Source organism: Manduca sexta, chromosome 27 (genome assembly GCF_014839805.1).
Source record: "Manduca sexta isolate Smith_Timp_Sample1 chromosome 27, JHU_Msex_v1.0, whole genome shotgun sequence".
Classification (NCBI taxonomy): Eukaryota; Metazoa; Arthropoda; class Insecta; order Lepidoptera; family Sphingidae; genus Manduca; species Manduca sexta.
Window position 1 is genome coordinate 346346 of NC_051141.1, and position 18629 is coordinate 364974.

The 18629-nt window shown below is 35.0% G+C and overlaps 1 protein-coding gene, 1 long non-coding RNA gene and 1 other non-coding gene across 3 annotated transcripts in view; all 3 read right to left on the reverse strand.

The window, feature by feature from the left end:
- The window catches only part of LOC119190876 (Y+L amino acid transporter 1-like), a 10534-nt gene extending 6272 nt beyond the window's left edge, over positions 1-4262 (reverse strand). Inside the window, exon 1 of the mRNA XM_037444119.1 lies at positions 4205-4262. Within this exon, the coding sequence (XP_037300016.1) occupies positions 4205-4262 (58 nt within the window). The remainder of the gene's footprint in view (positions 1-4204) is intronic.
- A 5565-nt stretch (positions 4263-9827) lies between these two features.
- LOC119190877 lies at positions 9828-10651 on the reverse strand. The gene is made up of 3 exons (XR_005113257.1): positions 10483-10651; positions 10222-10414; positions 9828-10127 (listed from the first exon to the last, which is right to left on the reverse strand). It is a non-coding gene; the product is annotated as an uncharacterized LOC119190877 (long non-coding RNA).
- Positions 10652-16561: 5910 nt separating this feature from the next.
- Trnal-caa lies at positions 16562-16645 on the reverse strand. The gene has a single exon. It is a non-coding gene; the product is annotated as a tRNA-Leu (tRNA).
- Positions 16646-18629: the final 1984 nt, after the last annotated feature.

Below are 18629 nucleotides of genomic sequence, written 5' to 3' on the forward strand. Positions count from 1 at the left end.
CTGTTTGAATTAGTAATAACGAATTAGTTGAAGTCACAAATTAGGGACAGAATTTATTATTCCAAGTTTCTTAATCTGGAGGTACTTTACCGCTAAAATACAAATTTCTTGAAGCATATTATTGTGGACTGATACATTCGCCACAAAGGCAAGTGATGACTATAATTGATTCGCCGTGTTGGCAAGTTGAAAGTCACTCTGTTATGGAGACGGTTGCCAGAACGAGAATCAGCAAAATTAAGTTTCATTAACAAAACAGAGTTATCAATGTCAACGTTAACCCATTTTTGTAAAAAATAAAAAATGATATCTGCCATCTCGCGTCTTTATTCAAGAAAACTGATTTTAAATTGAGCAAGTCTAGATTCGTAGCTTTGTAAACTGTGGCAGTGGTTATTCACGTGTGAAAATGATACAGAAACTGCTTCTGGGCTCTCATACCAATCTCTGAATATGTTCGATGAATGACGGACTCCAGAGAGCATAGCAACATTCAAGATCAAATCGGACGAAACAACTAAAAATACGACAGAGATCTCGGGATCTTCAAAACTTTCGTTTGTTATAACAGAAAACCAATTGAAAGCGCAGTCTACCCCGTAACTATGAGTCGAATAGTCAGTTAAGCCACGCGTGTCAAGACACTTCCTAAATGGGATATTATTTAAAATATAAGAAACACTAAGAAGACTATAAATCTTAACAGTTTGAATAAATAACTATAGGTCTACAACTTGATGTCAAATATCTATAAAGTCCTCGCTAAAGTGGTTCTATATCGCAGGCATAACCAAGACACTGGACCAGATTCAACTAAGAGAACCAGCAGACTTAACCGTTACCCCAGTGTTTATAAAAACTGTCACTGGCGATCGAAGCCGATGTGGAGACATGTGATTTACAATTACACTAATATAGTACATCGTTAGCTACACGTGTATGTTCCTCTTATATAAACAACCAGCACAGAGAGAACATGGCCAACATGGAATAAAACAACTACAGCAATTTTCATATGCATTACACAATGTTGGCAACTCATCGGAACCAGGATTTGTACATAATTTTCGGTAATGTCAATTTTACATTCCGTAAATTGGGCTCCGTAAATAGTATCGATACTGAAGCACACATCCGTCGCTACTTCTACCGAATATGTTTCAACTTTTTTTATTATTATAACACTACCTGTAATTTCTCGCCATATAATTACATATATACAAAATGACAATAACTGAACTCTAAACATACTTTTTTAACTATTTGATTAAAACATCAGCTTCTAATGACCCACTAAAATCAGAAGACATCCATCTCTGAAGTATCATCATGACATGAATTCCTTGTGCATGTCTGCTCGATAAAACCACGGTTAAAATATTTCTACAACTCAACAGGTTAACAGAAAATAACTTATCATAAGCAGTATAATAGATGTCAGTCGTAAGGTTTTATCTGATATTTTACTTTTTTTTTGTTCATAATGTTATTACCAACAATAAACCACCACCACCACCATGGTACACTTCAAAATTGCAAGAATACTCAAAGACAAATACAAATGTTTTTGCAATCTCAGATTACCATTCCCACTGTTTATCAAAAAATTGAGCGAAGGTTAACCAACCAAGCTTAGTGTTACAGCTAGTACGGCAACACAATCCAGTATACCATTTCAGAGTCACCATATTGTACCCTTATTCATTCGCAGAAATATTGCTCACATATTGTACCTTATTAGTATACTTAGAGAGCATCAATTGTTCAGAGCCATTGCGTAAGTGCTATGTAAGAATACCAAACATTTCAATTAATAAGCCAGTGCTTTTCAATTTATCCAGAGTCCAAGTACAGACAGAATAGTTTTTTATCATGCTCCAAACCAGATCAGTGAGGGTATCTGGAACAGAAGATATGTATGTTATATTATATTATTATATTACATTTCTAAACAACAACGTTTGCTCTGTCTTATTTTCTTTACTCTGTTTTCCTAAATTGCATTTATACATCAACACAGTTGACTGGATTTTGGAACCTCGTATACCACAAATCACATAATATTGTACTCCTGCCGTATATTGTAGCTTAATCTCTTTATGTCAGACTGTAAGCTTTCCATGTAAGATTAATGAATTCACAGATATTATATATAGTTTATAATTAAATATAAACACTAAACCAGAAACAGAACTAGAAAAACAGAAAAGAAATTAAGTAAAACAGAATTAATGAAGCAGATCAGTAAAATAAAGCAGTCAAATCAGACAGAGTATGTTCTGACGTAGTGTTACCAGGTGTCTCGATGTGCGCGGAATATCCCGGTTATCAGAGTTCTGGAGACGCGTCCCGATTTGCGACTGATTGGGACATTAAATGTCCCGAAAATCAATAAATTTATCAAAAGACATTATTATCAAAAAATAAACAACACATCACATCACTAGCCCTGTAGGTATAGTTTTATTTTGTTCTGTTGTTTAGACACGCGACTGTACCGTGATCTATGATTCGATGTTAAAACAGAAATTGCAATGAAAACCAACATTAGCATGACTTGCAGTATTTTTTTTTGTGTTTCGACCTTCAACCTGGATCCCGATTTGTTTTACCTGTTGCCCGATTTCAAACAAATAGGACCTAGTAACACTAATCAGAATGCTCATGGCTACAGACAGAATATGATCAGAAGGCTCATGGCCACAGACAGAATATGATCAGAATGCTCATGATACAGACAGAATATGATCAGAATGCTCATACAGACAGAATATGATCAGAATGCTCATGACAGAATATGATCAGAATGCTCATGGTTACAGACAGAATATGACCAGAATGGTCATTGCTACAGACAGAATATGATCAAAATGGTCACGGCTGCAGATAGAATATTATCAAAAGGCTCACGGCCACAGACAGATCAGATTAAATAAAATAAACAGTTACGCACGTTCGCATTGTCAGCCTGAAGTGTTGCGCCACTAATTTGACTTCACATGACTCCAGTCATTCCTGTCTCCAATGATTTAGTTTCTAAGAAAACACCTCTCCAGTGAGCCAAGCAGCAGGCATAACGAAGTTTTTGTTATGAATGTCGTTAATCGTACTAATGTGCAGACATCAATTCCATATGCATTCCCAACATATTTACTTCAACAGACGTAGACGTTGCCATGGTAACTAAAAATCTGAGAATCTGGTAATTTTAATTTTGGCATTCAATGATTCATCACAGATTTATTCCGATAGTTCTCTTCACATTCGAATTCAATGTAACTTCAAATTATCATTTGTATAATCCCACTTCTGAATGTAAAACGCTCTTGTACAGTAAACATTATATTAGCAAAATAATGACAGAATACAATTTTAGACATTCTTTTGACAACGTCCAGCCAGAGAGAATAATAATAGAATAGTCGCCGCGTGACATATCTTCTGCCAGCCTGCCCGCGCAGCCGAATACTTCCGGAAACGCCCGATGTCATCGACTAGGCATAGCGGCGCGTAACAATATATGGAAAGGCAAATCAAAAGAGAATTAAATATATATGGAAAGGCAAATCATCCTCTCTGCCAACGATGGAGCCATACCCTAAAAATTGAATTGCGAAATTGAATTGACCTCTTACGCCGTCGTCGACATTACTGTAGTGTAATAACTATCAACAAAGTGAATAACTATCAAGTTAACATCCACATCAAACCAGGAACAGAACCTGTACACTTGGTAAGTACCAGCGCGACCAATTAAATTTGGAATGAAAAACATTGAAAAGAGATAGACCGTCTTTCTGAAGGCATCATACACAAGATAGACCCTAACATTACACCCGTAGAGTGGGCTATACCCACTGTCAATATCGTAAATCCAAACGGTGACATTCGATTTGACTTAGAGACTATAAAACCACTGTGAATTCCTTTTAATTAAACGGTTTTATTTAGCTCACCCCGTTTGTTAAACATTTACACCCTGTACCACTTTTGTAACTACGACAGAATCTGGCACATGGACAATTGTTTTCAAAAATTGATCTCAAAGATGCCTATTTACAATTCGCAATTGCACCAGAATCTAAACAATATCTAACAATATCGACACATAAGGATTACTTTCAATATAACAGAATGCCTTTTGGAATTTCTACTGCACCATCAATTTTCCAACATTATCTCGACCAACTTCTAACAGAGATACCTAGCGTGGCGGTGTATTTCGATGATATTGCAGTGGCAGGAAAGAACTTGATGAACATTTATACACTTTAAATCAAATTTTCGAACGCTCACAGACAGCAGGACTTAAGGTAAATCTAAAAAAAAATGCTCCTTCCTGAAAGAAGAAATAGAATTCCTAGGACATACTATTGACAAGAACGGTATACGCCCCACAAATAAAAATATCGAAGCTATTTCTGAAGCTCCGAGCCTTGCACTCCGAAAGATTTGAGATCATTCCACATTTAATTTGTCAACTGGGACAAAATGTAACAAACTCCTTAGTTAATCCCATAAACTTAGCAGTTTATTATTACGAAGAATTTGTAATGAATTGTCATTAGATACGTTGTCAAATAACTATCGGATTATTAAAATGTGAAATAATCTTGTTAGTATTATTTAATTACTAGTTTTGCTCGCGGCTCGCCCGCGTTTGTAAAGTTTTTCAGGCTAAAGTTTCCCATTATAAAAGTAGTAGTTTCCCGGAGCCTACGTTCTTCCCAGGGTTTCAAACTGTCTCCATACTCAAATTTCATCTTAATACGTTGCGTTTGAGTTTAAGACGTTCAGCAGACGGATGCAGTGGGGACTTTGTTTTATAATATATTTTTATAGAACTTTTAAGAGGAACAATCCGTCATACATCATTTGCATAACTTAACCGTTTACGCAGCGCTCGCAACGGAAGCCCACAAAACTAATAAATTGTCTCCGTATTTGCAACATGTTTCATTACTGCTCCGCTCCTATTGGTCATAGCGTGATGATATATAGCCTATAGTACCCCATAAATAAAGGGCTATCCAACACAAATCGAATTTTTCAGTACAAACTGGTAGTTCATGAGATTAGCCATTACTGCCCCTGCCCTATTGGTCATAGCGTGATGATATATAACTTAGAGCACTCCACGAACAAAGGTCTATCCAACCCAAAAAGATTTTTTCAGTTTGTACCGGTATTTCCTGAGATTAGCCATTACTGCTCCGCTCCTATTGGGTATAGCGTGATGATATATAGCCTATAGCAATCCACGAACATAGGGCTATCCAACGCAAAAAGAATTTTTCAGTTTGGACCGGTAGTTCCTGAGATTAGCCATTACTGCTCCGCTTCTATTGGGTATAGCGTGATGATATATAGCCTATAGCACTCCACGAACAAAGGGCTATCCAACGCAAAAAGAATTTTTCAGTTTGAACTGGTAGTGCCTGAGATTAGCGCGTTCAAACAAACAAACAAACAAACTCTTCAGCTTTATATAATAGTATATAAGATATTCCACGTAGGGTATTGTATTTAAGAATGGGGAATTGGATATTTCCAATTTGTGCAATGGCGAGGTTGCTATTAACCGTAGAAGCCCCCAGGGAAGAAAATGTGGCGCGTCGAAGCAGAAGGCAAAGAATAAGAGAACATTTTGACTACAGTATTATCCTTGATAGTGAATTTTCAAGAAATTATCATTTGACCAAGGGCCTCGTGGAGGAAATTTGCAAGGATATTGTGCCTTTGCTGCCCGGAAAAAAAATCGGTTCGGTATTGACCCAGTGATTAAGGTAATCTACAAAAAATTAAAAAAAAGCGGCGATAGCCTAGTTGGGTGTGGAACGAACTGCCAAGACGAATGTCCGCAGGTTCAAATCCCAAGGGCACACACCTCTGACTTTTCTAAAATCATGTGTGTATTCTTTGTGAATGTATCGTTCGCTTTAACGGTGAAGGAAAACATCGTGAGGAAACCTGCACATCTGAGAAGTTCTCTATAGGAATTTCGAAGGTGTGTGAAGTCTACCAATCCGCACTAGGCCAGCGTGGTGGACTAAGGCCTAATCCTCTCAGTAGAAGAGGAGGCCCGTGCTCAGCAGTGGGCTAGTATACAATACAGGGCTGATATTATTATTACAAAAAATATGTTTTATATGTGTTTATTTTTTAAAGTTATATTAATTAAGATAATGCAGTTTTTGAAGGTTTTGACTGCTGTTAACTGCTTTGCCTGCGGCAGCTACCAGGGATCTGTTGTTAACAATACTGATGCACCTATGGCACAACAAACTGTGTCAAGGTGCATAAGAGAAGTTACTGTAGCTTTAAATGAGCCAAATATTGTAGCAAAATATCTAAAATTCCCACAGACCAGTGATGACCGAATTAGGATTAAGTCAAGGTAAGTAATTATTTACTCACTACTATACACTTTACTCAAAAAACTTACGATCAAGTCTCATTACTAGGATACATATTTTATTACTAAGAAGAGTTTATAGGTTAAATCTTTTGCTAATTTTTTTCTATACTAGCGACCTGCCCCGGTTGCAGCACATAATATTATATATCATCAGTGTGTTCCTTCTCATGACGTATAGGGGGGCAAGGCTATCGCCATTTCGGGCACAAAATCCAGATTAGACATGGAATTCGAACTTGAAACCTAGTAGAGTACTGTACTCGCACCAAAATACTACTATGCCGCCGAGGCAGTCCCTGGATTATATTTCATTTATATTATTACATTTTACAGATTTTACAATAAATATGGATTCCCTGGTTTATGAGGATGCATAGACTGCACACATATTGCTGTTATTAAACCGAAGCACCATGAAGAAAGGTTTTGTAAGAGAAAATCTTACCATTCTTTGAATGTGCAAATAGTTAGTTAATTTCTATTAGTTTTAATTATGATAAAAAATAATTAGAAAGACTTAATTGGTAATACACTATTACAGATATGCAGATTATTCTATTTTAAACGTGGATGCATCGTATGGAGGTCAAACCCTTGATGCTTTTTTAACAACTCAGATATAAAAATACACCTGCAAAATGAGTGAGCAAGGAGCAATCGCGTATTCACTTGGTATGTACCTACATAAGGATCCCCCGAACCGAATTTCGGCCACGGTGGCCAATCTCAATGGAGATCAGCGAAGTACGCAGGAGACATTACAGTGCGCACGGGTGCACTGTCTTTTCCTTCACTCATAGTCCGATGAGACGGCAATCCGACATGACCGGAGAGATCAGGCGCAGAATTAACGGCTTTACGTGCTTTCCGAGGCACGGGGTATAACACCGCCAACTTTCTGACTCCGGGCTGCGACTAAGTAATTGTTAAGATGAAAAACAATTATTTTGGCCCGACCCGAAATTCGAACCCAGGACCTCAGCGCTGTAGTCGTATTCGTATCGTGACAATTACAACTACGCCACTTAGACAGTCATAATAAAAAGAAAAATATAACAAGTTTTTTCTTTGTGAATGGTCGACTAACATTAATATCACATGACAAATAATAATATTAATTAAGAAAGTCTATGAAATAGAGAACACAATATACATCAAGTTATATGATCGGTCCGTCCTGTGGAATAGGGGCGTCTGGAGAATTCCACCACGGTATCCCCTGCCTGTCGTAAGAGACGACTAATAGGGGCCACGTAGGCTGGGCGGTAGTAATAAGGGACTTTCTCCGCGTAACCAAAAAAAAAAAAAGCTATATGAGCAGTAGTTCGCGCATCGGCGGGACCCGCTCGGCGTTTTCGAAAATACGGGCGCGTTATAAAATTGTTTTTTTAAATACATTGTAATAATTTCTATTTCAGGAGACTCTGGATACCCATTGAGGAATTATTTAATAACTCCGTTTGTTGATGTGGCAAATGAATTGCCTGAAGGCCTTTTTAGCTTAGCACAAAAACGAACCAGGGCCTCCATCGAACGCACCTTTGGTATTTTAAAGGGACGGTTTAGATGCATCCTTTCAGCTCGGGAAATGCACCATTGTCTGATACAGCAGGCAAAATTACTATTGCCTGCTATGTCCCTCACAATGTGTGCGTTAGAGATGGAATTGAATATCGGACCAGCAACGACAGCCACTACCTTTAGCTGCAGCCCAGGATACTAATAATATAGTAGCGCTAAGAAGAGGGCAAGCTATGAGAAATAGTATCGTTATTCAACTTGCACAAAATTAAATGTAACTTCATACTAATCTTAATGTATTATGATCATCTATCTAATTGCCAATTTTTACACCTTAAATTATTTTTTGTTTGCAAGTATATACGACGAGACGCGTAAACCTCCCAATATCCTTGCTTTTCTTTAACAAGTCCTTGGTCAAACAATAATTCCTTGAGAATTTACTATCGGGATCATACTCAAATACCCAGTTTATTATTTTATTTATTTATCTTTGTATTTGAAAGATATTACTTCTATTAGCATTTCAAAATGTTAGATAAGTGGTGTTTTGCTGTTGATGTACCTTATCAAAGTGTCATTTAATGAAAAATATACAAATAAAATAACAATAAAATGATGTTGTTATTAATATTTTTACATTACACTAAAACTAAAGAAAAACGATAACGGCGATAGCCTAGTTGTATGGAACGGACTGCCGAGACGAATGTCCACAGGTTAAAATCCCAAACACAGAACTGACTTTTCTGTAAAAATTATGTATGTATTCTTAGTGAATTATCGCTTGCTTTAACGGTGAAGGAAAACATCGTGAGGAAACCTGCATACCTAAGACGTTCTCTACAAGAATCTTGAGGGTGTGTGAAGTCTACCAATCCGCACTGTACCAGCGTGGTGGACTAAGGCCTAGTCCCCTCTCAGTAGTAGAAGACGCCCGTGCCCAGCAGTGGGACGGTATATAATACAGGGCTGATGATGATGAAATAAAAACAATTAATACTTATTTTCTAGCATTAATCTGGAACAAACATAGACATAGAAATGGCTTCTTTAAACCTATACTAATTATCATATTATTAAATTAAACACACCAAAGCTTTAGTTCCCTAAGTTAACAATAAAATAAAGTTATATTTTTCGTATACTAACTAAAACGAAAAACAATTATATTATTGACTAACATTGATTTAATAAGATTGTTCGGAATAAAAAAAAGTTCAAACCCAACTTACTTGTTGGGTTGGTTTTTTGATAAATTTACTAATTCTAGTATTGCTTTTTCTATTCCCCACAACCTTAAATCAATGTTAGTCAGTCAGTGGTTTTCTCTTCTTCCACTTGTAACAATCGTTTAGTGATACTACTACTTTGCGTTGGCCGCATTCTGGTTAGGAGCCGGGGAGGAACTAAACAAAGAAATCATAACTTTATAAATCTTTTTTATTATAAATACATTCTCATACATTTGTATTATCATCAAAATTTTTGTTCTAAGCGACTTAGGTGTATATAAAAATTGCTACAAATGTAATTTTCTGCTCGTGGATTCAAACCTAGAAACACACTGTCCGAGTAAGTACTAGGCCTATAGTGTGAGCTAAATATATCGACAGCTAAATAATTATAACATACCTAAAAATAGATACTCACGAGTAATATGGGATGGTGCAGCAGGTATTGCCTGAGTTTTTTTGATCCCCAGGATCAGTATTGTCCAGAGTGTTTGGTGGTGGTTGTGACGGTGCACTCTCTTCCACTTCATATTTATTTACCTCTTCAATTAAATTGTGTTAACCAAATAATTATCTATTACTAATAATAATATATAGAAAAATTTAATATTTTAACTTTTCTTATTATTTTAACATGGCACTAAGCTCTAGGTAAGTTAGAACACTACCTCAAAAACATTTTAACAACCAACTAAATACATTCTAATATTGTTTTTATAAACATTTAACCGTGACCTGTAGCTTAACATGATTATAAAAATGCTTACAATTATGGGAAAGGCTGGCACACGACCTGTGGTTTGTGGTCCACCAAATCCCTCACCAATTATTTCGAGGACCCGTATTTCCCACTGAGCAAGGGAAGCAGAAGAAGGTCCACGTCGAGTCCCTGTGTGGTCTCTGCGCACAGCTGCTGCATTTTTTTTCTCTAAGTATTTCCTGTCAGTCCACACCTAAAATGATATTATATTATTTGTGTAAGTAGGTATGTATATGCCGTATCGTGGAATTAAAAGCTTAGCATATAACAAACAGGATAGTCATTACCTTTTGCCATTGTTGCACAGTTTTTATGCTACCACCCAGAGAATTGAGCAACTGCGAAATCTTCCACAATCGCTTTGCTCGAGCCCTGCCGTCACTCGTCCTGAGCATGCCCCTGGCTAATTCTTTGTTGTCGTGCAAGAAATTTAATAAAACGTTTAGCTGGTCCGCACTGCAAGCTTGAGACATACTTAATCTAAAAAAATAAAATACTTAAAACATAATTTTATACTCGAAACTACTATAATTTGTAAAAATACTTACTATTATTTCCCGCTGTAAAACACAAATGTATCAAAATTCCTCTGAAGGTTTTCTTTACTAAATTATGGCTGTCACCAATTATTTATCGGTGATTTTTCCAATATCAAGAAATAATAGCAGACAAAACAATAAATGAGAAGTTTTAAACTTTCGCGCTGAATATCTGACAACTACCAATTTATGACACTTATGTCTTGTCATAACGACTCCATAGAGAATACTTGTTTATTTTATGAATTCAGCACTTATCATTCACTCCGAACAACGAAATAAAAACATAAACTTAGTCTTTGGTTACGATAATAAATCCGAACATTTGTTAGACTAGGGTGTTTGCAATACTTTCGGAGCAGTATCGTATCGTCTCCGATATATCGTTGTCGATTCTCTAGATTTATATATTTTATGCAACAGAGCTTTACCCGCGGCACTGACCGCGTCAAAAAAATTTCAGGGATAAAAAATATCCCGTAGTTCTCAGGAGTAATGTAGCTTTTATTCCTTTATTTATTTAATTTACTGAATGTATTAAAAAAGTAATACCTGTAATAACCTAGAGTGACGTATTGTTCTAAAAAGTAGAAATATGATATATATAGCCTCGTCAGAACTATAAAAAACCTCGCTATTTTGTAGTAAAATATATAACTAATATCTTGTACCGACAACGTCAACTTAAAACGAAAAATCAAAAGTGACACCCAATCAGCTGTGACTGATTAGTTTAGTTAGGCTATTAACAATATGAATTCGAGCGTTGACTTAATAAACTATGAATAGATAAATTGAAACTATTAAAAGATTGCAAACCATATTTAGGTTATATCTTAAGAACTACCTTGCCAGTACTGATACCATGGGAAATTGAGCTTTCGTTTTTTTCCCCCTCTTAAGCGGGTAGGGACTTCCCTAGAGCGGTAGAACAGTAAATAGTACATCACTCATATCATTACACCCTCCTTACTTACTTAAGTGGGACTTCACTACCCAGGAAGCGGCGCAAAAGTAAATAGTACACGGCTCATATCATTACACAGATATTTTAGAGTTATAAATACTGGAAGTGTAGTTATTTTTGTACCTAATTACTAATTACCTTTAGGAACATAGCACCATATTTTTGACCATATTCACGTTGACTCTTGGTGATTAAAAGGTAGAGGCAGCTTCTTCTGCAGACACGTTGCACGCAACATACAGAACCTTTAGTATTTTGAAAATAAATGCACACGAAACAAAATGAAAAACTAATTGCATTTTTTTATTATGCGCTGTATTTTATACCTTTGAAATGATTTTGGAAATATCAACACTAGATATTTTAATGATATTTACGTTTAATGATTTAAAATTAAGTGTTTAATTTTGTTTACACCACCTCACCATGCGACGCGAAGCGAACCACTGAGGATTGTAGCCAGCGGTCTCTCCAAACACAATATAACCGGTACTATCCCGGTTGGTACCTACATGCAGCTACACAATTCTACAAAGCTCTATAGTGGGCATAAGGGACAACTTAGCCCTTTAAGATAAATTGCTAATGTATGCATCTGATAGAGATAAATAAAACCTATTTAGTGTCCAATAATCTTAAGCAATATATATATAAATATTAACAACTCTTTAAGTGATATAATAACTCTTAATGAACTGTAAAGATTTTTAAATACACGTTTGAATAAAAACTTATATTAATACCTTGTTTTGGAATTAGGAACATGTAATTTGGCGATTTTGGTAATACGGCCATGTGATTGAAAAATTTAAAAGATCTTATGTATTCGTTTTGATTTTTTGTATATTCTACTACAGGCCATTTTGCTTCTTTAAAAATTAGTTTTGCGTGTGGATAACTAAGCGCTTGTAATTAAATATAAATCTTAGCTTAGTACATAATTATAGCTTAGTATTTGATGGACAATTAATGATAGTAAAATAATAAACACGACAAATAATTTATGTCAAAACATGTCAAAATGTGTCGCCATAGCGACAGGCGACGGGTAACATCGCTTGTTGTCATAATTACGATTTAACTAATATATTTTATTGAAGGAAACAGTGAAATTAAAAATAATTTTAGGTTAATCAACTTATTTTCTGTCTGTTCATTCCTAAAGCGTATGTAGAGTATATTTTTATTATTTTCAGCCGTAAATGCACATTGAATTGTTATTACGTTGTGAACTTAATTATTATGTGAGTAAACACACTATACAATACAAGTTCTATTACTAACTTATAGTTGAATAGCTTTGACCTTCACTAAAGTTTCAGTCTCATGTTGTCGTCGACTTAGAACTTGAACTTAGGTCTTAGACATAAGAATTGCCAAAGGCCTATTTCCATTCCCCATATGTCTATTTAAAATTTTTAGACACTCACAATTCTGCAATAAATGCTTATTTATTAATTGTAAAACCAACTATCTGTAAACCAACGACCTTTGTGATTTGAATTACTTCGGATACATTTTATACGAAGTTATTCGTAAAATTTATAAATAAAAAACAAAATTTGTCAAAAAGTGAGGTGGCCCCACCGAGACTTGAACTCGGTTCTCTCAATAACCATAGGCTGTTAAGTGTGCTATCCCAACTACACCATGGGACCACCCAAGTGCATGGTCGAAATAATTTATCCCTTGCGTCCGAAAACCATTTTCGTGCACGGGAAAACGAGCTTAAAGCTTGTGACTTAAATGCGGTAATCCCATCACGTGATATTTTCGTTACTATTATTTGTTAATGAGAACAGTCAAGGAAGGGTTGATTTATATGCTGAGTAGGTACGTATGTATAATATGAAAGTTAAATCAATAAAATAACTTGTACTTACTTCACAGTACTGCGATGAGTCGGTATACAATAATAGAAACGATAGGTTCGATTCTTGCACAAAGACAACCTGTTATATTTCTTTCGCTGAAGACATTTTTATCTACAGTACAGTTTGCGACAGCGTTTTGAATGGTGGTAGACATTTCAGTGCCCTAGATACTCCCCTACACATTCTTTTACTATTAAAGGCGTCTATATTACTGCGTCTACTTTTGAGGCCACTTTACATGTTAATCATTTTATAAAGATTTTTAATTGATAAATATAAAAATTATAGAATCGTTGTAGATGACCGTTTAAGCTATATATAAAAATAAAATCATTTAGTTAATTATGAATACTTTCCATTGAAAATTTGAGTACAGTTGACCTCTAAACGTTGGTTTAGAGGTCATCATGGTATGCGAGGTCATTTGTAGACAGGTGCTATAACCCACTCTCGTGAGAGAAAATATAATAACGAAGACTGGCAAACTTGCTTTGTTATGTTTAAATTTAGATCAAATTTCAAAAAGCTAATAAGTTAAGTCTCGTGTTGTTTGTTAATTAAAAAAAGATATGGGACCTATAATTAAATTGTCAGTTATTCATCAAATAAATTATAGTCTGACTAAATTGTTAGTTTCACGACTTTTCAATAACTGGAATAGAAAAAATAGGAGTAAACGGCTTTCCTCAATTTATCATAACAGATTATTATGAAAAATTATTTGTGCTTACTTATTTCATAATATTAGATCGATATTTTTTATGTTTATGATATATTGCCAAGCGAAAATAATATCAACATGCAAACCTGTTGAATGATAAAATATTTAGATTTAATCTCTAGAAAATGTTAAAAAGTTAAAGCATTTGAAAGATGCGGGCATTTCGTATTCAAGCAGTATATGAACTTCTACGAACAGGCTATTGGAGGTGTAATAAGCACAAACAACACCAAACCAGTTTCACACAGCGTCTGCCCTATAAAATACTGCCATATTGCGCATGCTCCGTGGAATCCTCGTGTTCAGCCTCAGAACCGTATAGCCAAAGAAAATTATAATATATATGGAAACGTATAGCCATTCTTTTAACTCGGTGTGATGTTGCAGCTAGTGCGTGCTTGCATGCGTAGAGTGCGGACTTTGAGTACGCATGCGCGGTTTTGACGCATATAAAGGTTGACGCCAACTTCATTTGATTTTTTAAAATTATACAGCTTTTCCCGCCTCATATAGAATAATCATGTTGATGTAGTTTTAGAAATTAGGCTAATGAAGCTATCTTTATCAGTCTAGTTACTAAATTTGAATCAGCATCTAGGTGTAAAATAAAAAAGTGTAAGTTCCAAACAAAATAAACATATAGAAAATGTATACAGTTTCTTGTATGATTAGAAAATAATACTAATATTAAAGCAGAAAAGAATGTACACAAACCTCAAGGCCAAACCTTTGAATTAGTTGGATATTATTTTTCGATTTTTTTTTATTTTAACTAAAATAAAGAATAATTGTTTTATACATACAATTACTAGGGGTTTCCAAACTAGGCGAGGCCCGTATTTTAAAACCTAGGTAAAGACTTAAAATCTTATTTTTTCGTATACGAAATGTTATATATTGCGTATTCTCGTGTAAGGTGAGCATTACTTTATAAACACAACAATGTGTGGTAAAAGTTATTAGGTTAAATAATAAAAATCATATATGTAGGTATGTACAATTATAATAATATTATGGTCAATTCTCTTTATTTTAAAGGTTTTTTTTTACAGTTTTACATATACATTTAATAAAAAACACAAAAAAATTAATGACCCTCTAATGGCGAAGCTCAAGACCCCGGTCGCCGGCGGTTTTATTATTATGGCTAATAGCTAGCTTTATTAATTTATCTTAATTCGTAAAGGAAATACGATAATATCTGACGATCCAAGAATACATAGATTACATAATTTCGGAGGCATTACTCTATCTCTAACAGTGGCGAAGCGTCCATACAATCCAATTAGTACCGGCTTCCCTTTTAGGTTAGCTTATGTTTTGTCTTAGCTTTTTTTTCTATTAAATTGACGACGATAATATGTTAACTAAATCAATCTTTTTGCCTCAGGTTATTTTGAAATATTCCACCCTTCGCCACTGATCTCTAAGGGAAAATGGAAAGAAATCTATTTATAAACAAGACAGTCTTCCCTCCCACCTGTTGATAAATTTAGTTTGCCGACGGAGTTAGGAAAACGTGCATTCCATATATGCCTGCAACCGCACCTTACATACCATTTTGATATCGTATTTTTAAAGCCAAATAAAAGCAATATGTCAGGTCAGGTCTACCTAGCCTGATATTTTATTGGCATGAAAAAAGACAGAAGAGTGAATACTGTAAATCCCAAAATATTGTACTCCAAAAAATTTAAGATCTTTATAATAAATATCCAACCACTTTACCGCAAAATATTTTAACCAATTAGGTTGGAATTAACTCATCAAATAAAAATAAAGTTGATAAGACTGCCAGTTTATACACGTACACATGATGCTAATTTGCCAGAACATAAAGCTACACATAACTCTGTTTATCTCTATAGAGAGAGATATGATATGGACCTACAAGTACGAATACCGTTAATAGAAAAAGAAAATTTATTGTCAAGCCCAGTAAAATGTGTTCTCACGTGTTGTAGCGCGTAAAATGCTACGCTTCAGAATCGTAGCACCACCACAGCTACGACGTAGCACTTCCGTAGCACAATTTCCTTTATAACTGTAGGGCCGTGCCCATTGTAGGTAATATTTAAAATAATAGTTTAGAATGGAACGATGACAACTAAAAGTGAAATTAAATATACAAAAATAAATTGGTAGTCAAATTTTAGTAATATCTTTCTGATAAAAGCTCGTTGGTATTTTTCAGGTAAATTCAAATCATGCTGTACTGGAGATTATAACAAACTTATAGAAAACCTCTTCTTTATATAATATATTAGTATAGATTATAATATATATTTATACCGTCTGCATCGGTAGCGTATATTTCTCCTACGTTTATTATTTATTTGCTGAAATTTATTTATTATTATTTTCTAACGTTATAGACTTATGTTAAATATAAAGTAATACATACTATGTTATCATCGATATAGAAAGGATATACATATAAATAAAACACGATTGTCATTAAACTAAATAATAAACAAAAAGCTTGGTTAAAACAAAAAATGTGCCAGACCACAGAGCAGGTCCTGATGTCAGGTGTGGGGTTCGAACCCACGCTCCCTCTCGGGAACCAGAACTTGAGTCTGGCGCCTTAGACCACTCGGCCAACCTGACTGTGGAGATCACACCTAAATTACGCATTATAATATTTATTAGCAGCCTTATTGGCATAGTTGTATTATAATATGACTCCCGTTCCAAGGGACCGGGTTCGATCCCCAGCTCGAGAAAAGTGACATTACGTTTTTGGTCTAGTCAGGACTGTAAAATTAGACCGATAAATGGCAATAAGCAGTTCCTTTTTAACATTGTCATCATGCAGGTTGGATATTTAAGATCCGCCAATAAAAACAGCTATGTTATAAATAGTTTTTTGTCGGTCCTTGCGTCGGAAAGGGCTAATAAAAAATAGGGTTTTAATAAAAAAAATATTTTGATATAGTGAAAAGAGAGTGAACACGAAAAGCAGACGTACGATGGTACGTAGCGATACGTTAAATTACTCCAAGCTTCTTAAAATAAGATAAAACCCTCAGAAATTCCAAGAAAAGTTTCTTAGAACGGTTCCATTACTTTTAATGATATTAAGATCTGCGTTCAGATTTAGAGAATATGTAGTGTGTAAAAAAAATTACATACACAAATACATAACAATTTATACTAATCAGTGCTGTCGTCTATAAGAGGCAATTCATACAAGTGCTAGCGGCGAGAAGTCCATATAACCCAATTCCTGCCGATTTCCCTTTGTGTAGAATCTAATTATCATTAGAATTATTTGCAGACCGGATTCATGCAAATTAGTACTTATAGTACGTCGGGTTCCCTTTCGAAAATTTCACGTTTCGCCACTGCCCGTGCGAAGGCTATAGTTCAATCTAAAATTCAATATAAAACCCAATGCACATATTTCTATGAAAATATTGTGAATTCTCGAATCTACGAGTGTCTAGCGCTGTTTGGTACGAAGTCATTTTCGGAAGTTCTAACACCTAACTACGACTACTACTACTTAATATTAAAAATGCGCAAATAAGCACGAAACCACGAGAGAACGCGAACATTCGTGCTAACTATTAATTAATTAATTTGATAATCAATCAACGCTTCTTTGCGCTACGACTCTGTGCTAGTATGATTTGACCCTAAGTATCACTTAAGACTCCTTGAAACGTTCTTAGAGAAAGTTTGAGTACTTGTAACATTAGAATTAGCAGTAACTTTTCCCATACAATATATATTGTAGGAAACGTCATCGAGAATATTTCGAAAATAATCAAATTTTCAATTAGGCTGGTTAGTTATTTTCCTTTTACTAAAATGTCAATTGTTATAAAAAAATTAACGTACGGAATATTATTTATTGTAATTTCTGGCGCACTAGCTCGAGTAGTTTTCATGTTGTCATGCGTTTCCGAAGTAAGACAACATATCGTTGTCCAACCCAACATATGATCTAACGTACATTGAATATACAGCTCAGGAAATCTGCTAAACACAATGGTATTGATTTGGAACCACTATAATTTTTAAAAACTGTTCGTTTTTTTATATTAATTTTAGAATAATCTGAGATTATTTACTTGTCCGTTTAATATTCGATTACATTCATATCGAACAGCGTTACGATCATACGTACAAATTTCAAGTCTACATTCTGTTAATAGTATGAAGTCCATATATCCATTCGAAATTAAAGTTCGTATTCAGTATAATATTACATATTTATTAAAATAAGCAGTTGCTAATTATAATAAAGTCCCGCTGTTTCGTCGACGTCAAGTCTGTACATGCGGAGTACGGGTTTCAATGGTTCTAAAATCATCAATAGATGGCGCTCTCACATTTGTAAATCGCGCTATCGTTTCGTTGTGCCTGCGTATAAAAGGGCCTGCATACGCGTCGCCATTCAGTCAGGGTATCAGCCGGTGCACGGTGAATATTTCTCACGTGCACTCACGTGTAGGTGAATTTTTGAATGGGCAAAGTTGGGTTTCCAACGTATGCCTATCTAATGCATGAACAAGGTGGGTTTATACCTCAGAATAGCTTGCTTGCATACAGCAAATATTAGTGAGGTAGTCCACGTATTTACAGT